The 26545-nt window shown below is 41.8% G+C and overlaps 1 protein-coding gene across 4 annotated transcripts in view; it reads right to left on the reverse strand.

The window, feature by feature from the left end:
• Positions 1 to 26545, reverse strand: part of SYNJ1 (synaptojanin 1) — a 43850-nt gene that overhangs the window by 5122 nt on the left and 12183 nt on the right. Inside the window, exons 8-29 of one of the 4 annotated variants that reach the window (XM_079321296.1) lie at positions 26106 to 26275; positions 25204 to 25285; positions 23896 to 24048; positions 20732 to 20897; positions 16435 to 16626; positions 15946 to 16030; positions 14802 to 14942; positions 14307 to 14499; positions 13011 to 13169; positions 11466 to 11622; positions 11065 to 11182; positions 10741 to 10956; positions 10071 to 10149; positions 8888 to 9050; positions 8044 to 8247; positions 7174 to 7284; positions 6574 to 6612; positions 3574 to 3621; positions 2311 to 2349; positions 2179 to 2219; positions 1165 to 1273; positions 48 to 259 (exon numbers count right to left, since the gene is read on the reverse strand). In XM_079321296.1, coding sequence (XP_079177422.1) covers positions 48 to 259; positions 1165 to 1273; positions 2179 to 2219; positions 2311 to 2349; positions 3574 to 3621; positions 6574 to 6612; positions 7174 to 7284; positions 8044 to 8247; positions 8888 to 9050; positions 10071 to 10149; positions 10741 to 10956; positions 11065 to 11182; positions 11466 to 11622; positions 13011 to 13169; positions 14307 to 14499; positions 14802 to 14942; positions 15946 to 16030; positions 16435 to 16626; positions 20732 to 20897; positions 23896 to 24048; positions 25204 to 25285; positions 26106 to 26275 — 2877 coding nt within the window. The remainder of the gene's footprint in view (positions 1 to 47; positions 260 to 1164; positions 1274 to 2178; positions 2220 to 2310; positions 2350 to 3573; positions 3622 to 6573; positions 6613 to 7173; positions 7285 to 8043; positions 8248 to 8887; positions 9051 to 10070; positions 10150 to 10740; positions 10957 to 11064; positions 11183 to 11465; positions 11623 to 13010; positions 13170 to 14306; positions 14500 to 14801; positions 14943 to 15945; positions 16031 to 16434; positions 16627 to 20731; positions 20898 to 23895; positions 24049 to 25203; positions 25286 to 26105; positions 26276 to 26545) is intronic. The other 3 variants (XM_079321297.1, XM_079321299.1, XM_079321298.1) reach the window with 3 other exon arrangements.

The raw sequence follows: 26545 nt of genomic DNA on the forward strand, positions 1-26545 counted from the left end.
TAATTTACACAGTGGGAGGAAGCATCTCCCAGGGTATTTTCACTTACTTGCTGCTGGGAGGGAGCAGGGTCAGAAGGCAAACTGTGAGACGAGCGGCTGCGCGGTGGCGGCTGGGGGGGCTCCAGGCTCTGCGGGGCACTGGCCTGAGATGGATGTGGTGCCACTGGGATCAGGGGCTCCTGCATCCTGAGCACAGGAGTGCTGGGCTGGGCAGGCCCAGCAGCCTGAGGCTTCAGTGGTTCGGGAAGCAATGGCGAGCCTGGAAGTACATTTGCAGTGATTTTCATGGTAAGGGACTGTACCAAATCTTACGGATGGCAGGATGGAGAAGCACGAGAGAGAACTGCAGAGAAGGGGCTGTAAGAACAGCTGGTGATCATGGCAAAGGGACTGAAAACCATCAAAAATTCAGCAAATCTCCATTAAAACTGTTACTTAAGTTTAAGCTGACAGAGGGCAGTGCTAGATGGGATATGGGGCAGGAATTGTTCCCTGGGAGGGTGGGCAGGCCTGGCACAGGGTGCCCGGAGCAGCTGTGGCTGCCCTGAAAATGTCCCAGACCAGGCTGGACACTGGGGCTTAGAGCAATATGGGACAGTTGGAAGGTGGCCCTGCACATAGGCAGGGGCTTGGAATCAAATGGTCTTCAAGGTCCCTTGCAACACAAACCGTCCCGTGGTTCTACCCAAAACACACAACCAGAAGCTACGTCTCTCCTAAATGTGCTTCCATTGTGTTGAAAAGTATTTTGGAAGCCACTATCATAAAATGCATATTTTTATACTTGTAAAGGTCAAGGGGTTTTTCAAACTGTAAGTTCAGGAAGTTGCTTTGAGAGTCAGACAGACACCATTCCAAATCTTGCGATTACAGAAGAACCAATGCACAGAGTGTCCGGTGGTGAACAGCCGGAACGGGACCCACCCGTGTGCACAGACCAAACACAAATTCCTGCACACCTTCTCTGATACCATGAAATCTAGGGGTCAACATTGCATGTGATCTTGAGATTAGTATTGAGAAAGGGTCTGCAATACCTGTGGATGCTTAACACAAACTGCCAAATGCTATCACATCCAGCAATCTTAATTTTAGTGAAAAGTGGAGACGTGTTGAAAACAAAGCATTCAAACCATTTGTGTTCAAGTTCTAAAGCAAACTTACCCCTTGGTGGTTCAGTTGGTTTGGTCTGACTTTCAGGTGCTGCTCTTGCCCCCGAGGGACGGACATGGCTTTGTGGGGCACTGATAACTCCAGCTCGAGGAGGAACAGTCTGACAGCAAAGTGGGAAAAAAAAAAAGCATTTTAGTTCAGCTTTGGGTTTGTAGTCATCTACTGCTAAAAGATCCAGGATAATCAGGATTCTGTGAAAAATAAATCCTTTGATAACAGCCACTGAACTGATTTTTTACACACATGCAGGAACAAAGACTATATTTTTAAAACACGATGTTTCAATTCAAAGGATTTTTACAATAGTTTTCAACTTCATATAAATATTTACCTGTGCGATGATGGTAGAAACAGTGACTATTTTGCTAGTATTAATAAGATAATTTGCCTGAGTCTGTGAATTGCAAGCAACAAAACTAGTTTCAGATTATGAAGAGAAAAAAAGTTCACCTCCACAAATAAAGGAATGAAACACAGTACTAATATTTGCTGCAACAATTAAATGTTTCATTTTTGTAAGACCATTATGAAAATTAGTCTCTAAAACAAGATACAAAACTCCACAATACATCGAGTTATCATGAGATATCAACTGCTTAAATGCATTAATGGCCTGTAAGCAATTAACTGCCATCAAGATTATACTCTAGTACAGAAGATAATGCCATTTATCACACCAAATCAGTAAGGACAGTAAGGACATCTAACACAAAGAGTAACTTTGCAGTTGTTTGCAAGGACATGTAAAATGTGTGTTTGGGAGCCTATTATGGGATTGCAGAGTGCAAAACAATCAAGTCACATCCAGTGTGTATATACATGGTAGGTTTTTTCTCCCCATAGTATTTTTAGTCAATAGACAAGAATTACTGAGATAATTAACTCGTAGAAGTTGTAAACTGACCAGTCAACTATGCAGATCTCATATCTGTTATGACTAGCAGAAACATTGATGCAATAAAAGAGCAGACACTTAGAGGAGAATGATTTTAAAACAATACCTACCGGTCTGGCTGTACTGGCTGAGTGTGGAGGCTGACTGCGAACTGTAACAGACATCAGAGATTACTGACTTAGCACTCATGCCAAAATCAACTTCTGTCTCTATTATAATTACTACATGCATCTATTTATTACCTAAGGTATCTTTTCTTTGTGTTCCAGGGCTTTTTTGTGCTTTGAAGCATGAAAAAAAAACAACATTGTCTGTGTTAGGTAATCCACAAAGGGGTATTAGATGGTGATGTTACATTACTACTACAGAGAATGGAAGCAAGGAGATAGCAACTATTATTTCAAATTTTTTACTATCCACCAGCTGTCACTAACATACTACTACCCCATGGCACACACAAAGCAACTGGACCCTTTTTATTACAAATTATTGAAATCGAATCCTATTTGTTGCAAGCTAAAGACACCCACTTGCACAGGCACCCTGAGTTCTCAATTGTGTTGGAAGCTGATTTGTTCTGTGGTTTATTCTGTAGCTGTTCTACCAGCAGAGGTTAAATAAAGAGAACTAATGTAACAGTTCCTGAGCCCACTCTGCATTTCTGGGATAAACCTGTTAGAGCACCAGCTTCACCACAGCCACACTGATGGCAACCTCAGACAACATTCAAACTGGGTAGTGCAAGAGTTGAGAAAATTATCTTTAACTCAGACAAGTGCACAACTTGCAACAGGTCAGGAGGCTTAGGACCCTGGCTTGAGTTTCTGCTGCTTACTTCCCAGGAAGGCAAAGTTACCTTGTCAGTGACAGTAAGTGGAAGGAACCCTGTGGTGCCTCACACAGCTGATCAAATCAGCTTCCAGCTATCAGGCTGCCCCAGAAGCAGTCAGAATGGGTTTGAGTACTGTTCTCAGTGATGCAGCTCCCAACAGAAATGGCACAAGAGAAATGCTCCTCATAGCTGTGTGTTACACACAGCTGGCTATCAGAAACAAAACACCTACATTGTGCTCTTTAGAAACAGGCAAAATATTCAATTAAACACCAAATGGCTTAAATGGAAGTTTCTCTTCCCAGAATATATGAATATATGCAATCCTTTATGAAAAGGCAGGCTCCCTAGATTCCTGATTTAATTACAGGTATAACAGTCATTCTGATGACCAGACACCTACAGCTTCCTCTGAGGGTCAGCCTTAAAAGCATTCTTAATTAGGGCACTCTAAGTATTTTCACTTTGCTTTTTACAAATGCCTCCTATAGCAATTCCCACCACCACTGAAAACCAGGAAGTAAGCTGACTGTGTGAAAGCTATGCTAAATAAAAGAGAGATCCCAGATGATAAATACCTTCCTGAAGCCACCTTTAGTATCACAAGGGCAATGATATTACTCGGGTGTTAAATTAGAAATCCATTTCTAGAATACAAAAATTGTTCTGTTACCTTCTACTTCTCTCCTAGCTACCCCAGGACTGGGAGGAGCTCCAAGACCTTTTCAGAGAAAGAAGAGAAGCTGTACATTGCATAAGACAAGTAGCAGATTGAGAAAGAAAAAACCAAATAGCCACAAGACAGCTTTACAAAATTTAACTCTGGACTAGACAGATTACAGTCATCTGCAGGAAATAACTGTCTGCAGCAGCATGGGGAACCAGACTGGTGTGAATGACAAATCATTATCTGTAATCACATTTAATAACATCTATTATTTTAATTTTACATTACAGGTGAAAGAGAATTTCATGCCTTCAAAATGTTCACTCTCCACTAACTTTTGGCTATCCATTGTGATCTGACATGCCAGTCTTGAGCCTCTCATGAAGCAGAGCACAGACCTGTACCCAAACACTGGGGAATAAATGAGTGCAGCACTTACACCCTACAACATGAAGCCAGACTCCCAGCACTGGGAACACTGAGCAGTCTGTTTGCCATGGTACATCTCAATAAGAAATGTGATTAAAGCAATGCTTCCCACTTTGTATAAGGTATTGTACCCTGAAGAACTGTATTACTAAGGTGCCTCCACACAGCACTGTGCACTTAGGACAGCTGTACCAATTGGTTTAACAGTTCAGATCAAGATGATTTTTCAATCATGGGTAACCATGTGGAATTATTTTATTCCTGCAATATAATCAAGCATATAATGGGTTCCTAAAACTGTATAGCCAAAACATGGCAGGACACAGACATGATGGAAATACTGAAGGCATCCCTTGGCTATGACACAGCCTCCTGCCTTCTCACCATGTGCCCACGTGTGAGATCTGCCCAGGAGCTCTCTGTGATCCCCAAGTTCTGTCACAGAGTGGGCAGAGTGAAGGCAGCACATGAGGCTGAAAGGGGACCTTCTCCAGAAATGTCAGATCTCTGCTTTGGCTGAACATCTGCTTCAAAGATGCTCAATGCCAGCATGTGCCATCTGCTCTGGCTGAGACCCGGGCTCATTACAAGTTTCTGACTGTTAATGACTCGGTGGGAGGAGCAGCAGTGAAGCTGCACAGGAGTGGGGCACTGCTCAGTAACACTGCACTGCTCCTACTTTGTGCAGGAGGACTGAAAGCAGCTCCTTTCAACAGGAGGGAGACAGGCACATGTTCACGTGCCTGGAAGAGAGAGTAAGGCTCTGGGCATGAGGAACTGGCATGGGAGAGGAATGGCACAGAGGGTAAACACCTGAGATTTCACTGCCTTGGAACACTCCTCAGCACTCAGAAATCAAAATTCTCATGCTGTGATAATGCTATCACAAAGGGCAGCATAACAATATTTTCATCTTATGGACAATGAAGAACAGTTTAAACCAATGGAAAAAGCCTTGGCCGCACCAGTAAAAAAACTCTGACTACTAGTATTACAGGGAAAAAACCCACTAATGTTATTTATTAACTTCAATTGACAATTAGGAGCCTTTCTAGTTTTTAATGTACTCTCAAAATTTAATCTGTAATGTATTAAAAAGATATTGGGTAAACAGAGTGCGACATTTTAATTTTTAACTATAAACAACTGGAGCTTACAGAACCCTCAGTGAAATTCTTTTTGTATGAGCATACAGAAGGTCTACACTTTACCATAAAACCCTGCAAGGAGTACAGAGTCTTGTTCACCTGAATTCTGAGTTCCTTCTGATATAAAATATTACCAAAGTGAAACCCTTAAATGCCCAAATCCTTTTCTCATCTTCAAAGCATACTGAGCCATTAGCAAAAGTGCCATGGCCCTTGAAGGGACTGAAGCACTTTGGGGAAAAAAGGTCAAAAACATGTGAGGGAGAAAAGTAATGTTTAAAAGGCACATTTTAGAGACGTGAACAATATCCCTTTGCATGTACTATGGAAGTCTAAACCCAAAGTCTGATCCCCTTACACACTATACAGGGATGTTTCCACAGAGCTTTAGGAGCTTTCCTCCTGGGGAAGAGAAACGGGTGCCCTTTTCCCACTCAAGTAACACATAAGGACATTCATTTTGGTTCCAGCCCTGTGCTAACTTGCTTGAGCTGAGCTCAGACACCCATGATAAGCACGTGTAGTTATGCTTATACATGGTACACCATGAGTGGAAAATGAAGAGCAGAAAAAAAGTGGAGAGCTTTAGGTAGGAATAATGTAAGAAAAAATATACTATAGTCTCAAATAATTGCATAAAAAGCAAGTTATATGCAAGTTACAGCTCTATGGGAAGCTATGTTGGCAAAGACTAGCCTTGGCACAATTGAGACAAAGCAAACAGGATTGTGTCAGTGCACAGAAAACTACACAGCACTGAAGAACAATGAATTAAATCTCACCTATGTTGAATGTGGTCTATCAGCTGCTTCCTAAAGCTTCTGCACTTAACCCATTTCAAATATTACACACTGGGCATAAAGACTTCCTTGTCTCACCAGTATCTAAGAGCCAAGTACATTTTTGCCCAACACCAAGTTAGCTGATAGTTACAGACTATGTAAAATAGATATTTTCTGAGATTACTCAAAACTTTTGAAGCATTTTGTCAAAACCTCCTCTTTCCTATCCACTGAGGCGCAGTGCCTGGAAGTACCACTAACAATTCTTACCCCCTCTCATGTATTTATGAGCTGATTTAAGTCCAAGCAGCAAAGGACAGCAAAATGTGTGACAGAAGGACGAAGACTACTTTGAAGAATCACTTCACAGAAAAGTTAGCTGGATGTATTCACTCAGGACAAAGTAGTAAAAACCTGGAACAACCTTCACCTCTGACTTTAAAATACTATCTTGTAGAGAAAGACTATTTCACTGAAAAGTCAAATGTAGTTCAGAGGGGGAAGAAAGAAATGAACTACCCAGTTCTATAACTTTGAGAATTGCCCATTTTTATACCTTTGGAAATCATCATGTTAAGCATTGACACAACAGATCCTCACGGCAGTTTTGCTATGCAGTCATATTCAAAAACAATTAAAATCATTACCTCCAAATTCTTTTCTAGCAGGTGCAGGACTCCTACCGCCTGACAGTATTTAAGAAATGAATGCAGCAATAATGAAAAATATCAGTATAGTAGGAAGGAAAAAAAAGAATGAGAAAGTTAAAAATCACAAGGGTCAGTTTGTTACTAACTGTGTTGCCCAAATGCTTCTGAACATCCAGTTTTATTTAGTGCTCAACTGTTCACATCATCAGATGATCCAAATGAAGTCTACATTAGAAGCTTGGACATGATAAAATGCATATATACTGATGCCAAAATTAAAGGAATAGCAGTGAATCAATGAATGTGCATGTTTATTTCTATTCTATTTTAAAACAGATGCTATAGAAAATGAAAATGTTGAGTAAAAACTGCTGTACAATTTCACATTTTTAAAACGAAAATAAGCTTTTGTGAATTTATTCACTAATAATATTTAAATGGTAAAAAAGCTGTTATTGCTTTTAAATGTACCAGTGAAACACTTCAGTTAACAACCAGAGAGCCCCAGGTGCAATATGCAGTGTGGGTTTGCACTTTGAGCTCATGTCACAGACCTGCAGGGCACCGTGGAGAGCCCGTGCCCAGGTGTGCCCTTACCTGAGGGCGGAGGCGGCCGCTGGGGGGGAGCAGGGCGGGCAGGGGGGGCCACGGGGCGGGGGGGCGGGGGGCGCTTCGGCTCCAGGCTCTGCCCACCAGCCTGGGATTCGGCTGAGGGGGCGACAAAAAACAAAAATTAATAAATATCTTGGGTATCCTAATCCCAGCACGGCTTTTCTAACAGCAAGTGTTTCTCACAGGGAGGACAGTCAGAAACCAGCCTTGGAAACAAGGACCCAGGGGTTTCTGAGAGAGGGAAAGCAAGAGGAACGAACCAGTGACTAAAAGAAGCAATTTTCTAAACCAAAACCAATTGACTGGTGTGTTTTAATAAATTCATGTTTCTCATGAAATCCTGAACAATCTTACCAAGAGCAGCATTCCAGATTTTGGGTTTGACCCTTGCCTGTGAACTAAGTTCTGTGGAAGAAAATGCTAGAGAGGGGATTGTCAATGCATCTGAGCAGTTAAACTGAACTGGAAGCCGTTCCAAGTGCCATCGGGCGGGGGCGGTCAGGGACGCTGGGGCTGGGCACTCACCGCGCGCTGCGGCAGGGGCTCGCCCCGGGGCGGGGGCGGTCAGGGACGCTGGGGCTGGGCACTCACCGTGCGCTGCGGCAGGGGCTCGCCCCGGGGCGGGGGCGGTCAGGGACGCTGGGGCTGGGCACTCACCGTGCGCTGCGGCAGGGGCTCGCCCCGGGGCGGGGGCGGTCAGGGACGCTGGGGCTGGGCACTCACCGTGCGCTGCGGCAGGGGCTCGCCCCGGGGCGGGGGCGGTCAGGGACGCTGGGGCTGGGCACTCACCGTGCGCTGCGGCAGGGGCTCGCCCCGGGGCGGGGGCGGTCAGGGACGCTGGGGCTGGGCACTCACCGTGCGCTGCGGCAGGGGCTCGCCCCGGGGCCCGGGCGGGGCGCGCCGGCAGCGGCAGCGCGGGTCCCTCCGGCAGCGTGGGCGACTGGCAGGGGCTGGATCGCGGCGAGGAGCCCGGGGACGCGCCCGGCGCGCAGCCCGGGGCTGCCTGCAGCTGCTGAGGAAGGAACTCCTCTACTTCGGCACTGTAGTCATCGATGTCGCCTACGGAACAAGCCCCGGAGCACAAAGCACGTGAACACTGATTCTCATGCTGGCCGTGGCATTCTATGCGAGACAAGCACCAGAGTTCTAAGGAATTAGCTCAGCAACCAAAGCACAATTCTTGCATCCCAAAATTCCACGTGAAGAACACGTAGGTATTCAAGCCAGTTGAAAATACCTCAAACGAGTAATATATATCATAGATTATATATTAAAGGTTATTTTGACAGCATGGCAACTGGGAACCTGATTAATCTAAGAAACAATTCGCTCTACAGATAATTTTCTTGGTTTGCAACATGGCAAGCTTCACCTGTTCTTCAGAAGGCTGGGCAGGGGATTTCAAGGTATCTGTTATTTGTAATAACTTCTGCTTGGAAAAGGTGCAATGGTTTTTAAAATAAAAGGCTGAACGTGGATGTCCTTCAAAAGAGTAAACTGTCAATTTAGAAAGTACTTGAAAGTACTTAAAACGTAGACGAGAGGGAATCAGATTGTTGAGATACTGTTGGAAATGATGTGATTTCTAATCTGTTTTAGATGGGCATAAACTTGTTATGTATTTGTATATGCATGAAATTAACCACATTATTTAGGACTGTAGGCATTTCAAAGTAAGGAATGCTTTATCTCAACAAACCTTCCATATCATAGTCTGCAGTAACCTCAGCATCTTCACAAAGCAAAGTGGAGCTTGTTGATGAAGGCAGCCCAATATTAATCTTCTCTAGATTCATTTCGTCTTCCAAGCTTCTGATCCAATCTGGATTTTTCAAACTGATGTTTATAATCCTTCCTTGTAGCTGAATTGCCAAAAAAGATATGCACAAAACAGAAGTCATTAAGAGTAGGAATATTAAAGCTCAGCATTTTAGATTTAAAAAGAAAAAAATAATTCCTGAAAGAATCACAAATAAGGTTATTGGAATTTCTGCGACTACACAAAAATTATTCTGATTTTCACTTCATTTTGGTAAGTAACTGCATTTACATAATTTAAACTGTTCATGACAACCATTTAATTTTTATTTTTTTGGTAGTAAAATTAGCAGCTCATGTCCTATAGTTCTTCTTTTCAGTAAATCAGGAAGCTTCTGGTCCCTTTACTATGACAAAACCACTACAATTTAAAAAGAAAAATAGACTTGCTTATAAACTACATGGATGAAGTCATTTTTAGAGGCTGCCACAGAGCAGGTCCTCATGCTGCAAACTGCCATTCTACCAGAGCCCCTTTCCTGTCTGAGTGCCAGTGGCATCTGAGCAGACCCAAGGATCCATCTGTAAACATCACACATTCTAACAGCCACAGACTAGTAACAATCTGAACATTAGAACCTTAATTTTCAAATATTAAATACTGACCCCATAGAAGTCAATACAAGCTCAAATTTTGAGCTTTTTTCAGAGTTTGCACTACAGAAGTGCTAAATTTTTACTAACTGGAGGCTATAAAGATTTTAAACTGGTTAATTCAGGAAACTAAACTCTGCTTCTTAATTTATAAAAAAGCCCAAACCCCTCATTTGGTGAAGATACCTCTCAGTAGGAGATCTTAATTTCTCTAACAATACTCCTCCTAAATAAAATTAAGTTTGATACTTCTTTTATATGGCTTTTTAAACTCAACATACTGGTAAACTGGGTGTCCAAAGGAAAAAAAAAAAAAAAAAAAAAAGAAGATGCAACAGTCTAGTACAGAACAGAAAATACTTGTAAGAAATCATAGACAAAAAAAAAATCCAAGAAGAGTTCACTCAAGAAGACTTTAAAAAAGCTGGATTTTCTCTTGCTGTACAAAGGTTCAGTAATTTCTACATTACCTCAATACCATTCAGATTCATAACATTCAGAGCAGAGCTTCCTTCCAAAAATGTCACCCACATCTTGTCTTCCACAAACCTGCAAAGTTCATTGGAAACAATAACCAGCAAAATACCACAACATGCATTTGTACAATTGCCAGCCTAGTGAAAATGCAACATCATCTTCAGTTCATTTAAAACTACTAACCTAATTCTAGAACACAGAATCTGTATAAAATTCAAAAAAATAATAATATCTGGAAAAATCATGTCTGAAAACAGACCATAGTGGTACATAAAATGAATTCTAAAGACATTTAAGTTGAAATTCATATGTTAAAAATGAAATGGATTCTAACTGAAAGGCTAGATAAGGAAATAATTTTGGACTTGCTCCAGCAGGTCCAAGTTCAGATAGGACCAAGGGGGGAATGGCTTCTCACTGCCAGCAGGTAAGATGGGATACTGGGGAGAAGTTGTTGGGAGGGTGGAAAGACCCTGGCACAGGGTGCCCAGAGCAGCTGTGGCTGCCCCTGGATCCCTGAAAATGTCCAAGGCCAGGCTGGAGCATCCCTGGACAGTGGAAGGTGTCCCCATGGCAGCAAGTGGGACTGGATGATCCCTTTCAACCCAAACAATTCCATGGTTCTATAAGCAGACATTAGAAGCAAGAAGTTTTTGTTTTAACCTTATAAGTATAACTTCACCATAGCTTGCAAATTTTTGAAGAAGATCATCAATCAAGTTATCATCAAAATAGTTTTCTTCTGCTGAAGAACTTCTGATGGAGACCATCACAGTACCATCAGGTGGTCCTTGCATTGCAATCACCTCCTTATACACTTTTTGTCTCTCTTCTGCTTCAATTTCAAATATGTCAATGTCTATCAGTGCAACCACAGGCCTTGGAAAAAATAAGACAAAAAAATCCAGTTAACAGAGTATCTGAACCACCAATTACACAGCATGAATACTAAATTTTAGCAAGTGATGTATAAAATTGAACTGGAACCTATGATCAGATGTTTTCAGCTCTGCTCTTCCATAGTGCAACAAAGTGCCAGGATTCCATGTATAAGGGACATTCGTGTCACTGTGGAAACTCGCATTCAGCAGATCCAGGTCTTCAGCTACAATCAGCAATGAAAACAAGAGGGAAAACAGTGATTGCAAGGATGTACTGTTTGTAAAAAGAAAAAACATAGAAAGTAATTCTGAGTGTCCTACAGACACCCCCTCCCCCTTTTCACTCCCCAGATGTCAGGAACTGGGATCTGATTCGTGTGCCTTTCCTCAGCCTCACTGTTCACCGAGGGTCTGTGACGGGCGCTGTGAGCTCAGCAGCCCTGGCACTGTCAGCATCACTGCACAGCCCCTGTAAGTCCCTAAGGAAGGCTCTGAGAGCCCTCTCACCTGAGCGGTCAAAGGGCCACTTCCTCCTCCTCCAGAGGACGCGGTCGGTCCACGCCGGCGTGCGGCACTTCTCGCTGGTGTCGTAGTCGTCAGAGAACAAATCGTATTTGTACGTGGGGGCAAAATTGATCTTCCCTTCCAGAAACCCCCTAAAAATCTGTGAAAAGCAAGAGACAAACAGATGGGAAACAGCTCCAAACTGATCAGAATTCTCTATTCCAACACTGACGACTTGTATAAACAGCTCCGAACAAACACAGCAAACCAGAACAACCTGTTATTTGTTAAAATGCACTCCTGTCCACATTTTGTCTGCTGAAAACATTTGACACTGACTAAATAGTGACCCAGACAATCATCAGTGAACAGAAGTACACCAGCAGTTTTATCTTTAAGCTCAGGCTTACGAAGAACCTACTGCTCCCTCACTGCCATTATCAACTGGAGGTCACACAGAACACTTGCTGTAACACAGCATTTTAATCTGGTGCTTAGTTATTCCTGTGTCAGCAAAAGTTGGGAATTCTTACGGTCAAATCTGCATCAACTGACAGGTGGACCTGCTTTTCTTGTTGGAAATACAATTTGAAATCCAGTAAAAGTCAATGCCAGAAGACCAATGCCAGAATGCTACAAGCTACACAATTTCTGAGACAATTAATTTGTTTGTAATTATTCAGTAATTATTTTCTAACTTACCTTCATGGAGCAAATTGCTATGTAAACACCTTTCCTGAGCAGCAGGAACAAAGATGAAGCTGCCACAGCTGTAGAGACAGGGCTGGTACCCAGCCAGCAGCTTCTGAATCATGAAATATCACCCCAACAGTGTAATGCTACTCCTGCTCCCCCAGCCAGCAGTTCCTTTTCACATTCTAGCAGTTTCCATGGATCTCTCCAGCTTTATAACTGCTGGACATGCCTCCAACCTCTAGATATTATGTTTTTTAACAGACACTTAGCAGACAATCAATGCTGGCTGCCCATGTGAATGTACATCTTGCTTTCTCTAGGAAACAGCTGTTAAAAAAATAAAATACACTAAAAATACCCAGTGTTTTGCCTCCTGTTCTGGTGCACAAGATAGCAGCACAAATGGAAGGGAACTCTAAATCAGCAAAAGCACTGCTTGTGATCAAAGTGCTGGCAAGCAGAAGGAACCAACAACAGAAGATTGTCTCTCTTTTTACCATACCCAGCCTTCCCACACAGAGCTGCAAAGAGAGAACAAGAAACCCTACAAATCTAAAAAACGTACCTTTCCTCAGCCTTTGCTATTCTGTGTTTTCCTTGCAAATAAAAGAGCTGCCATTTGTACTAATGCTTTTCCCAACAGTAACAGCATTAGACCTATTACAATTTAACTAAACAGTAACATTACCAAACATTAAAAATATTCTTTTTAAATAGTTACATCTGACAAAAAGAAAAATATTATCATTAGTAAACTCCATCCTGAGGATACAGATTTACAGAAGCATCACAGAATTGCTGAAACCAGTAAAAAACCTGAGAATTCTTAAGTATGGTGACCTTTAAACACACCTGTCCTGAGTTTTTCTGATTGATAAGCTGGTCTCCTGCTATGAGGGGATCCCAGTTCTGTTGTCGTATCAGGTCCTTCACCTCTTCATTGGGCAAATCTATTCGATAATTGAAGTCCCCACACCAAAAAATATAGTCATGGGAAAAGAGCATCCTTCCCTGTAAAACAGCAGCACACTGGAGTTAAAAACAACTGAGCAACAAATGTACTCCTTCCAGGTTCAGAAACTCAGTTTTTAGCTGTGAAACATCTGCAGTTTCTGAGTGATGGAGACAACTGACATACATCCTAGTGTTTAGTGTCCATGTGTTAGCACAACATGATCACCAGTGTGGTGTTTACACATGGAACACGAGAGAAGCAACATGTCCTGTGGAGTTTCCATTTGAAAAGAAACACAAATCAAGTGAATTGAATTCTAAAATTCTTCATCTTCCTATCCCTGTTTTAGAAGTCTGCTCAAAGACAATGGCTGCTGCCTGTGTCAGGGGAGAACAAAACACTCCCCTGGGACTTTGTGGCACAGGCTCCTGACAAACTGCAAATTGAGAACTTTATCATTCAGATTTAGTTGAAGACTTTTCAGTTACATCTGATTTTCATCTCTAGAGAGAAAGATAAGGGCTTTATTATTTAAACAAAACCCAGGGCTTAGAGTGAGAACTTTTACTTCCCCCTTTGTTTTGATTTTTCCACTGCTCATAAGTAAAACCAAGCAGATACATTGGCAGGTTGAAAAGCAGCCTTTAGGAAACTGTTGGATATAGAACTTGCTAGGGAAAGTGAAACATGACAGTGGGGACAAATTTTAAAGATAAAAATCCCTATAAAATATGATGTAAGACTCCTGCAGAGTGCCACAGAAAATAACAAATTACAGTCTGATGACAAAACTGAAAACAGCTTTAAGTCTCAAGGAAGCATTTTGTTGCACTGATAACATTTTCAGCTTGGTGTTTGATAATGAGAACATGGTGATGGTTTATGAGAACATGCCATAGAATCATCCCTGTGTAATGAGAACAGTGCTGTTTCCCAGTGATTTTTTTCTCATAGGTGATTGTCTCTCCTGTGCCTACCAAAGTTCTACTGCATATCAGGATCTACAAGATCTTTTTCCCGTGCTAAGTCCTCAATTCCAAATGCAAGTGAGCTATTATCCCCAACCCAAGGAAATCTGACTTCCACAAGAAAGTGGGGAGGGGGAAAAATGTAAGTGCAGCTTTGGGATAACACTGCTGGAGCTCCAAGAGCTTCACTTTTCATTGGTTATGGAATCTGAACAGCATGCTTACCATGGGAAAGCCAAGCTTGCGAGATATTTCTACAAAGTCTTCATTTCTCTCCTTGACTTGGGATTGCCCTGCAGCAAAGTGACTGCACACAAAGCAAAGGCTGGAGGTGTGGAACAGCATCCGAATGGCCACAGCACCCTTGTTCCCAGTGGCTCCTCCCATGCCAGTCTTGACAGTATCCACAGCAACATCCCTGAAACAGTGAAAGAACTATGAAACCTTCCAGGAACCTGGCACAGGCTGCTCTGGGAGGGACACACTGCTCTCCCAGTCACAGCACTGGTTTTAAAAAGTTCCAACAGCCACTGAGCAGTAACAAGGTAAAACCTCGTCTTTCCAAGCTCTCTGGGTGACCACAGGCATTTAAAAGCTCAGATCTAAGGATTTCAACAATTACTTCACCAGAACGTGGAACGGCTGTGAGGATGTTTGGGTGTTACTTTCCATCTCAAGGGAAGGAAGGTGACCCAAACTGGAGCCCCTGGACACACTGACCTGATGAAGGGAGCGTGCTGGGGCCTGATGAACACGAAGAGGCACACACCCACCAGCTGCTCTGAAGCCAGCAGCACGTACTTGTAATCTCTGGAGATGGTCTTCTGCAGCTCAGCAGCCCAGAGCTTCTGATTTGTGGTGCTGGTGGTGAGATTCAAAACACCAGGTTGGAAATAAACCAAACTGAGCAGGATTCTAGCTGGTGACTGAGCTGACTAAACCACATCCAAAAACCTCCAGTAAACCCTGAGGCTGTAAACCAGAGCCAGGTTGGGAATGGTGCTCAAATGCCTCCCAGCAGACACATGCTATCACGACACCACTGCTTCAAATTCAGCCTCTACAGATGCTGCCTCACTTTTCCCAACACCACAGACCACTTCAGCAGCCACGGCTATATTTGCTGCATTTATGAGCCTAGACTAGAGGAGCAAAACCTAAGAATTGTTTTAGAGAGTTACTTCCTAGCCTAGAGCTCAGTCAATACTGGCAAGCAGGTGTTCACACTCTCAGAGGAAGACAAAACAAACCATGGTTTTCAGAACCAGCACCAGACAGGAATGAAAAATACTAGGCCTGGAAACAGCATTAACTGTATCTAGGGTGAAATTAGGGTATGACAAGCTGACACTTGGTATCTAAAAGACAAAAATCTGCACAAAGACTACAGCATTGCAGGCTTTAGGTGCTTTTCCCAATGAGTTCAACCTTCCCTAGCACCAGGAAAACATGCAAAGCAGGCAGAGAAAATGGACAATGGGAATATGGTCCTAGGACTGCACACACACTTATCACTGGCATCACCTACCACTGGGAAAAATTTGTTTCCAAAACCTACACTGCTAGGGGTGCAAACTCCCAACTCCACAGTAATATGCCCGTGCAATACATGGAATGGCAGTGAAAACTAACAGCATGGAAGGAAGGCTTCCTTTACATAGATCACAGCCTGAAACACAGCAGCATAGCAACAACACATGCTTTTGGAAAGATTTTCACAGGGTTTGCTGTTCCTACCAACAGAAGATACAGGAACTAAAAAACACAGTGAAGAAGCACTGGAGAAACCAAAATTTTAAATAACATATGACTTGAAAAAGGTGATAATCAGCCAAACTAGTACTGTGTGGACTGGATCACCCACCTGGCATTCACGATGTTTCCTGCATTTAACTCCACCATTTCTTCAAATCCAATGGCAAATATATCCACAGGTTTGTTTTTGTGATCTTGGAAGTAAATAGGAAAAAGTTATTTCCTGTTTCTAGTTCACTTAAGAATCAAGACCTTATATATATATATATATATATATATATATATATATATATATATATTCATTCATTTTAAGAGAGAAATTCTTCCCTGTGAGCGAGGGGAGGCCCTGGCACAGGTGCCCAGAGCAGCTGTGGCTGTCCCTGGATCCCTGGCAGTGCCCAGGGCCAGGCTGGACACTGGGCTTGGAGCAGCCTGGGATGGTGGAAGGTGTCCCTGCCATGGCAGGGGTGGTACTGGATCTTCACAGTCCCTTCCTACACAGTTCTACACTTCTGTGATACCTTTTCCAATGTTTGTGATCTACTTAGAAAAAAATCAGAGTTTTCAAGCAAAAGTGATGACAGAGCACAAATCCTACCTTGGAATTCATGGATCCCAGCTAACTTAGGTGCATCCAGAAGCCAGTCAGTGAGGGTTTGGTTTCTGAAGGCAATACTCCGAAACTGCTTCCCCCCATTGACATTCCACGTCCCAACACAGACTCGGATCTTTTTCGGCTTTGCATACTTGTAGAAGTTCTCACACATGCTCTTCAGCACTTTCACAGATGCTGCAGAAACATTGGAGAAAATATTACTTTTCTAGCAAATGTTTCAGAAAACCTGGCAGTGAGATCTTTCCAATGTATGTGCACAGCCAGAGTTAAACCCTGAAAGCCCAGGGGAAGGTACCCTTACAGACACAACTAGTGTGGCTAAGAGACTGAAAAACAGCAGCAATTTGTTCAAAATCATATACAGAGAATTCATACACGATGGAAACAACTTCCATGTTTTATAAATATCTGCTGTTCTTTTATCTCACCCAAGACTCTCTAAGGAAACCATCACATTTCATATATATCAACAAGGATATCTTCCTCATTTCCACAGACTTAATTTATGAAATCCCATCTCCATTACAGAACCAATATGCAGATGTATTATTTATACTGTTTTCTGGAAGTGCAAAAGTTGCTGATACACTACAAGTACAAACACAGAAAATGTACATTATTTCATCATATCAGGGTTCATCTATCTAAGCCACAAATCTGAATTATTTTTAGCTCAGTTGAATTCCTGAAGAGCTGCTTTAGTGAGGACAGCAGGCTGGGATTCAGAATAATTAGACTCATTTCCCTGTCCCATCAGCCTTTCCCTGTGCCTTCATCCACCAGATGAAGAAAAATTGCCCATATGTAAAGGACATTGTGAGAAACACAGAAAGAAAAAAGCTGATTCAATGGTCAGGTGCTTTAGCTAAGTTACATTAATTTACCTATTTTGAATGTTCTCATGGTTATCAGATTCCGAAAGAACAATATAAACAACATTAGATGGAATTCTTCCCTTCACTTGTTGCTGTCTTGAAAAGTAAGCCAGCTACTGGGAACAGCATTTTCATTTTAATTCCCCAAATAAGATGATTGGTGAGCTGCTGCTGCCTTTTCAGATATTCTTTTTAAGTTTGTCATCTTGGCCACCTGGTTGGAACAAAAATCAGGTGTTCTCTATCCCTACTGGGTTTGAAAAAAAACTGGAAGCAAAAGAAGAAATTGTGTTTGTTGGCTGCAAATGCTTCCCCTGCTGGACAAATCATACATCCATAAATGGGGCAACCACACAGAGAAGGACACAATGAACTGGTTGGTGTCTCCTGGAGGTGCTCCAAGCACATCACACTTGGCACCTGCTTTCCTCATCAAAATTCAGGGACATGAAGTCTAGAGAACAGCAAGGAGCCACCAGGACACTTGTGCCCTGCAGGAGAGCCAAAGCTCAGGTGTGCCTCTGACCCACAGCCCAGGTGAGTCCAGCCACAGGTCCAGCACACACAGGTGAAGACAGGAGCCACCTCAGCCCCAGCACTGAAGGGAAGCAGTGCCAGGACTGCTGCAGCCACAGCACATCCCAACACCCAGCTCACCCCGTGGGCAGCTGTGCAGAGATGAGTCCCTGCAGCACCCTGAGCAGCTCTGAGGGCACAGCTGCACCTTCCTCCTGCCAGCCTCCACCTTCTGCTTTGCAAAACTTACTGCATTCCAGCTGCACTGCAGTGACTCCAAAGCATTCAGCTGCTGCTGAGCAGCTTCTAAGAACAGCTGCAAAATGTCATTATTTCCTATTCAACTGCTGATGCTCTTATGAGACCGTAATGTGAAAATCCTTACCTGGTTAGACTCTAACTTTAGAGGTGAGCTGACAACAAGCTTATTATAAACAACAAATCTGTATCTTTAAACTAGCAGCCTTCCTAAATTGCAGAATGATTTTTTTTATAAATTAAGAGTATTTAAAAATAAAAATTTCTACTGCTTTCCAAAATACTGAGTGAACCAAGTGCTTTTCAGAGCTCCTGAGACTCTGATTTTCCTGTTTCTATTTATCTTTTCAGTAAAACCATGCCTCACTCTACAACATCAGAACTCCAACCAGTCACATTTTCTGCCCTTTGCAGAAAGATACTTTGACTGTTGTTCTTACTGAGCAAGCAGAAATGTGGAAATCAGCTCCACAAAGGGAGTGTTAATTTAAATTTCTGTTTGGGATACTCGGTACAACTGAGTGGAACTGTTTTACCACAACATCCAAATTCCTGTAGGAATATTTCAACATTCATACCCAGGTGAAGCCCTGCAATTGATTTATAACTCTTTAAAAAAGAGGCATTCTAATAAACAGTAACACTTAGACCTAAGCAATAATAAAACAATGATTTATAAATATATAAAAAGAGTTGGCTCTTGCTCTGTAGTCCTAAGATAGAAGGTAATACCATCAGTGAGAGTGTGACCAGTCACTCCAATAAGCACTTGGTTACACTGACAAAATGCCAGCAAATCACTTAATTACAAAGACTACTTGAGACTCAATTTAATTCTTTAGATACTTTTAACTAAGAGTTAAGTAGGTAGAGTAAAACACACAAAGTTAGCAAATGTAAAGGCCACTCAAATTTGCTCAACACATGGCAAAATCTGAATAGAAGAGCATTATGAACATTTTATTTTAAATAATGGTTTCGAGGAACCAGAATAGGAAGTGCTGAGCAGCTGACAAGTTTCCTGAAAGAACACAAGCATGTGGAGCCTTCCAGCAGCAAATTAGATGAATATATAAATTGTACTGAAGAATTTCACTCTTATCCTAACAAAGCAAAAATACAGAGGCCTCCAAATCAGTTAAAAACGAAAATTCCTTTATAGACAGAGCATGTGCAAAAATAAACCCCTGTGATTTGGTTACCATATTTCCTAACTCATACCAAAGCTCAATTGCAACATTTTTCATCTCTTATATTCTCAGTAGGATTTTAGGGCACAGGAATGCCAGATCCAAACACCACCAGGAAAATGTGAGCCCATAGCCAAATATTACACAGACACAAGAAAAGTCAGAGGACAACAAGAGCTGGGCAGGTATTTACAGCTTATTTTACTATACTATACCTGATTGCAATGATTGCTCTGAAACTACGGATGCAGTAAGAGGGAAACAAGAAAAGATTAGTCAAGTAAGTTAATGCTTTTTAGGATTTTCCAGCAATGTGTGAGAACATACACTGCTAATGCACAATTTATTACACATAACCATTTGCATCAGGCAAAGCACGTGTTTTATGCTGCAAAATCTACCAAGTTTCATAATAGGTTTAGCAAATTCTCTCTTCCTCCTTTCTTAATACATGTTGAAGAACCCCACTGGTTACCTTGTCACCTAGCAGAGGATGCAGAGAGATTTCAGGGAAGAGGGATTAATGCTCCTCAGCTGTCAGAAGCTGCAAACATGGAAAGGACAGCTTGTATTCCCAGAAAAAGCGAGAAGAAATGAAAACAAATTTGAACTAATTTTGAGGTGAGGCCGATTTAGCAGGTTTCAGGTATAAGAAAAGTCACAATATGTGAAACCTTGTTCTAAACAAATGGGACAAGACCACTCTGGACTCCACACTGGATGAAGATGTGGACCCTGGAGATGAAGGCTGCAACTGGCAACAATTTTCTTCTTGAGCCACAGATTTGCACTGAAGCTTTGACATATTTTTCCTCATTCTAGTGTGTGTCCGGGAGAAGGAAAATAAAATGAAAAGGAAAATTTCAGAATATTACTAATCCTTGAAAAATGCAGTGACCCAGAACATTGTTACCTGGGATTTTGGAAGGAAGACTCAAATTCAAGCTCCTTCTTTGCCCAAATCTTGTATTTTTGATGTCCTAGGAGGGGACTGAACACAGCCCTATGACTGACCCACTATTTTCTTGCCCACCAGACCTGTAGAAGATGGGATTGACTGCAGTCCTGGGGACCCCAGAGGCCACCTCTCTTTGGGGATACAGGATGCTGCCTCAGCACCCTGTCCTCATGAGGGGGGGACCACCTTCCCAGTACCAAACCCCCAAGACTCAGGTGGCTGCTCTGCACAAGCAGAGTTTCTTATCCAAATCTCTCTGGTTTTGATGTAGAACTTCACCCACAAATCACAAACAGGCAAAACAATTTCTGCAGCACATTAGTTTGGCATTATTAGTAAAGCAGAAGTAACTTTCATTTTTTAATAAGCCAAGAGAACATAAAATAGCATTTATACTTTCCAACAGTGCTTTGAAAACAAATTCTATACAGCTTTCTTAGACCAAACAGTTATCAGAGATTAAAATCCTGAAAAACACATACCGCGTAAACTGCTGGTGGTTAAGAGAGCCCGTGCTTTATCTGCTAAATCACTATTTAGGGTATTTCCCAATAACAAAACATCAATGGCCTCCTGCTTGGAGCTATCAAAAAAGTTATTTTGGATCGTTCTGGTCACAGAACGAGCACCATCCTTCAGCTTTCCAGCCTGTTAGGGAGGAACACGTATAAAATATTTTATGTTGGACACTGCTCACAAAACATTGGCAATATTCAGTAGATACACATAAACTGTGTTAATGACTTTAAGGGCTAAGGCAACTTTCTTCTTTAATTGTTAAATCAAGTGGTCTGAGCCTACTGTGCTACATGTGCTTTGCCCCCACCCCCAAATACCAAAAACCACAGTAATACCTACAAGGCATATCTAAAAAGCAGCTTTAAATGAAGCTAAATAAAAGAAAGTACTGCAGGGAGGGGAGCAATTTTTTTCCCCCTAAACCCCAGGCCTTTAAAAATTAATTTGATACAGTGCCATGTTTAGACCATGACAGGGATTTTGGGCTTTTCCCCAAATAGTGAGAGATGAACAAGCACTCGAGTCCAAATGTCATGATACATGAATGTCAATGTTTATGCACATAGGAGTTCAGAATTCACATTCTGGAACATCCACAATAAAACCAGAGAAAGCTTTGACTTAAGACCCCCCCCCCCTTAACTTGTAGGAATTCCATGCAAGTGTCATGCAGCATCCCAGAAGGAACACAGGCCCCCCCAGACACTGTCTCTGCACACTTGGGGCTGACTGGGCTGCAGTCTGGAGGAACAGTGTCCCACTAGCTGGGCTAAACAAGAGACAAGGAAAACGTGCTGCTGATGTACCCAGGGTCACACACACCTCAAGGGTAATGCCACTAACACAGAATGCAGCCTGGCACTCCATCCCAAGCCTGGCAGTGTTGATCTGGGCACACAAAAACCTTTGTGATCACATGTGCTGCTGCACCTGCCTTGCCTGAGAGGTGTCTGAGAACACACTGCTGCAGGCACATGAAGTACAGACTGTGATCCATCAGGGATGCTGCAAGGGATTGTGCTATTACTAACAAACACTCCCAAGTTTACAGCTTGCATTGCCCATGAAAGCCCCTTAAATGCATGTGGAAAGAAGGCAAAACCTTGACAAAACCACCGCAGGATTCAGTTCTATGAATTGTACTGGACAGCAAGACAGGAGTTTGTCTTTAAGCAAGTGACTTTGGCAGACAATGGGGATAAGCTGTAGGGAGCACTCTATGGCAACAGGATTGCGACAGGATGCACTCCCTTCCTGGCAGACAACATACAACTGAGGATCCCCAGAACCACACTCACCATTCACATTTCAGGCAATTAATTGAAAGGAACCCCGAGAAAGCAAAAGAAAGAGCAGGTAAGGAGTTAGATGGAACGAGTATTATAATACTTTAAAAAGAACTGGTTTTCAGTATAGAAATGTATATTAACACACTTAAGGTTAAAAGAATTTTCTCCTATGCAAAATTTCTGTATTTTTACTTCTAAGTATTCTCGGGCTTTGAAGAATCAAACTGACAAGAAGTGGAACCATTTCAGGCAATAAAATTGTCATTTGAGAAATGAGAATGCAACTTAAAAACTACATTTTAAAATACATACTCAGAGTACTCAAAAACATACTGAGTCAGGTTTAATTCAAACAGGAGAAAGCATTGTATGGCTTTGGAAGCATTAAAGATTCTCTCTGAATAGATGGGACTCGTGTCAGAGATGTTTGGTTTGATTTACAAGATGTGGTGCTAATTAGAGTTGTCCCAGGGCAGGGATGCAGAATTATACCAGAGACAGCAGAGTAAATGTACTGTTGTGGTTTAACAATCTCAAACCAGGACATCTACTCTGTGTTTTAAACATTAGAAATGGAAATACATTAAATGTATTTTTAAAAGTAAAAAAAAATATATAAACAGCCAAATGAACTACATGAAATAGAAAACTATTCATTTAGGAAAACGAACTAAGAAGGTCAAATGGGAAAGTCAAGACAAGGGGAGACACTCCATAAAATACTCACTGCAGTTTTCTTGGCAGTCTGGGTGATATTTTTGTAAAAACATAAAACTAAACATCTTGAAACAATTTCCACTCTATAGTAAAATACAAGCAATTCCCAAATGAAGAACTCTTGTATGCACCATCAAGGGGCAGAATAAGCAACAAGGTTATTTGATTCTTTTGGTTTTGTGTATTTTGCTGTGACACCTCCTACATGAGCAGAGAAGGACCCTGGCACAATGTGAATGAACAAATGATGGAAGATCCAAAACAGCTGGCTATGGGAAAATATGATGTAACATGGAAGGAGATGCAGCACATTATTTAGCAGAAAGAACAGTGTGAAAAGACATTTTTGCAGGAACTAAGGGCAAAAATTGCTACAGGTCAACATTTGTCTTGACAGGTATGCCTGGCACAGGATTATGGAAACAAAGAGGAAACATTGTGAGAAAAGAAAAATACAGCATTTGAAAATGGGAACAACTCAGGCATCAACCAAGACAAAACCAGATGAAGAGAAACACTACACTGTCATGGAGCATGGAACTGTTCTCACAGCATTAGAAAGCAAGGCAGAAACAAAATTTGGGCTTTTTTTTTTTCAGTAACTGCAAAACTAAAAAGAAAAAGCTGGGCAAACATGCAAACAAAATCCACAAGGCTACAACTAGATTAGTATTAACATTATTAAACACTAAAAACACAACCAACATCCCACCAAACACACTTGAAAAGGAGATACAGTGAATGGGGCTGAAATAATAGCAGGAGAGGTACAGAGAGAAAAGTAAAAATACTCAACTAAACTAAAGCTGATTTGAATATACATTTTTCTGAGCTATGTTCTAAAGAAATGGAAGATTTGAGCCTTATCCTTTCCTACACAATGATGTTATGTGGGCTGCAGGCACACAGCTAGGAAGGGATGTACAGGAACATGACCTGGTTACCAACAGAACCAACCATTTTAAGCTGATTTTTTGGTTGGTTGGGTTTTGTTTGGGATTGTTTTAGGATTACTAAGAGCAAGTTTTTTAGAGAAAATCTATCATTGCTATATATTCATGGCAGAATTCATTAGAACCCATACTGAACACTACCAAAGGATTTGATAAGATGCACTTTACCTTTGCTTTTCCTTCAAGGGCTCCAGTTCCAGCATAAATTTTACTGACAGAATCACCATTCACAGACCACATGGATCGGAAAACCTCCTGAAAGCGAGTGACTAACTGAGGCTTCTCAGCTAATCCCAGCACCTCCAGCTGCTTCGTTAGCATCTGCAACAGGTGAAGGCAGCATCAGCAAAAACCCAAACAAACCAAACCAGAAATCAAAGAACCCCCCAATTTAAAATGGTTTCTTAAAAGGCACATCCTGGTTTTCAGGATATATAAATGAAGCCCCACAAGTCTTGGGTTTCTATGAACCATTCTGAGTAAATCACCAGATCACACTTGATCATACCTGCAATTTACCACCAACACTTCATTTTCCTTTGAAAATAGGTAGTAATAGAGGAAAAAAATTAGGCAGCTGATTTGAAAATGTTTTTTATCTCAAAGTTCACCAAACTGAACACAAAAGCTACTTTCAAGAGCTTTTAAAAATCTTTAAAACCTTAGGGTGCCTGACAGCAAGAAGGAAAAAAATAACAGACACAGAAATAATAGACACAAAATGGAAAAGGCAAAATTCTGAAAGTTGGGCAGGAATCCACAAAAGACACAAAAGGAAACTTGCAAAACAAAACTAAGAAGAAATACACAAGTTTTAAAAATTAGGTGCTTGCTCTTATAATTTTAGGGGGCCATCTAGAGTTCAGTACCTGTTATTTTAAGGACCTACTGTGTTAAATAAAGTAAGAATTCCTATATCTCATTTGATAGCACTTTAAGTAAGCAGTTCTTCAGGATTAACCATTTCCCTTCTTATTAATTAGTTTTATGCTTTTAGCATTCATAGTTTAGCTGAAATCATATTTAATTGCTGAAAAATCTGTCACATCTAGTTTAAAAAAAAAGTTGCATTTATGCAGTTCTTAAAAAGGTATGAAAGCAGAAAAAAGGAGATACAAAGCTAAGTTTGACATATAAGTACTCTACACACCCAGAGTGTAGAAAGATGTTCTTCTGCCACAGAAAACTTGTGCTAAGGCAGCAGCCAAGCATTACTTACTCCAGAATTAGAAATGTCTGTTCTGCAAGCAATGCCTTGGAAGTTCTCACAGGAATTCCTCTTAAAGGAGCATTTGAGCAAAACAGAATTCAGCAAAGAGAAGGCTAATGATTTTGCTAGGTTTGGCCTTACAGCAGCCATCCTGTCCGATTTTCAGGCCCTCCCTCTGGCAGTCAGAGCAGGGCCAGCTCCCCTAGAACCCAGCCAGAAGCTCACCTGGCCAGCCCAGTGCCCGCAGAGGCTGCAGGGGTTCCTACCTCCAAGCCAAAGAAAGCCTGCACGCTGTTTGTCCTGTCCAGACAGTCCAAGCAGTTGGTCCTGACAGTGCCACTCTGGGATCTGCCAAGGACAGCAGAGAGAACAACTGAAATGACCCGTTAACACATCTCCTCGGTGGAGAGCTGAGCCAGGGCAGTGGATCAGGGCACTGGCAGGGGGACCTGCCTGCCCCACCAGGGCACTTATAAACGTGGCAGCAGCAGAGGCTGAGCTTCAAGAGCTCACTGGGCACAGCTCAGGCATTTTCTGCAAATGACATTAGTCCTTCTGCTTCAATTCCTCCCACTCCTCCTTGCTTGCTGAGAGTATTACGCAAGATTAGGGTTTCCCTTCAAACAATTCAACTAACACACTTCCAAAGAACCTCAGACAGAATTAACTCTTAGTTACAAGAACAATAACAACAACAAAGGGGAAAAGTACTGAGACCGTACTTTTGAATTCTATTTAACTAAAAGTAACAAGAACTTGTGATATAACTCAAGCCAATTCCAATGCCCCATTTTGCTCATAAAAATTAAAAACAAGCCTCTCCTTTAGCTCAAGGGATGTTGGAACACTCATCAATTCCATGTGCCTGCCTGCTAGAAAAAGGATTATCAACCATTTCCACTAAATCCTGAGGTCAAAGGCCTGAAATGAATTCTTGCCCCTTGACTGTCTTGCAGAGACTTTCCTCAGAGATTTTTAGAGCCTACACAGAATGAGACAGGACCTTACCAGAGTAAAATAAGTGACTCATACTTCAGCTGTTAAGCATCACCTACACTAAGACCCCACTAACAGAGGCAACATCTTTTTATCTTCTTACTGAGGGGTGAAACACATCCCAGCACCACAATTTAATCTGAGGAAATGTACACAAGTTATGCACACAAACCTTTTCACTTCCTTTCCATCAAAATAAAAAAATCCACACTCTAAGAATTTCTGGACTTGAGGTTTAAGCACACTGTGTAGTTTTTCTGCCTTTCCACCTTTAACCATCTGATGATAGTCGAAGTTCACCATTTTGATATCAGCTGAATGTTCAGATGCTTTCAAATGGCTCTGGCATTGTAAACAGAAAAAAAAAGTATAAATATAGCAGTGCCTGAACATACACAAGTAGGAGCTAAACAAGAGGTGACAAATATTTTAAAACTTGTTTTATTAGCTTTCTTTAAGGTAAAATGAAACAACTTTTATCACAATTGAAACGAATCACTCAGAACTGATTAATATTTCACGTGTATTTTTGTGTGCCTTGTCACAAAGTCAGCTTTTTCCCTTACCACCCCAGAGATCACCAAGGCAGCCCACGGCCTCTTCTGCTGTTCA

This window comes from Erithacus rubecula (assembly GCF_903797595.1).
Source record: "Erithacus rubecula genome assembly, chromosome: 1".
Classification (NCBI taxonomy): Eukaryota; Metazoa; Chordata; class Aves; order Passeriformes; family Muscicapidae; genus Erithacus; species Erithacus rubecula.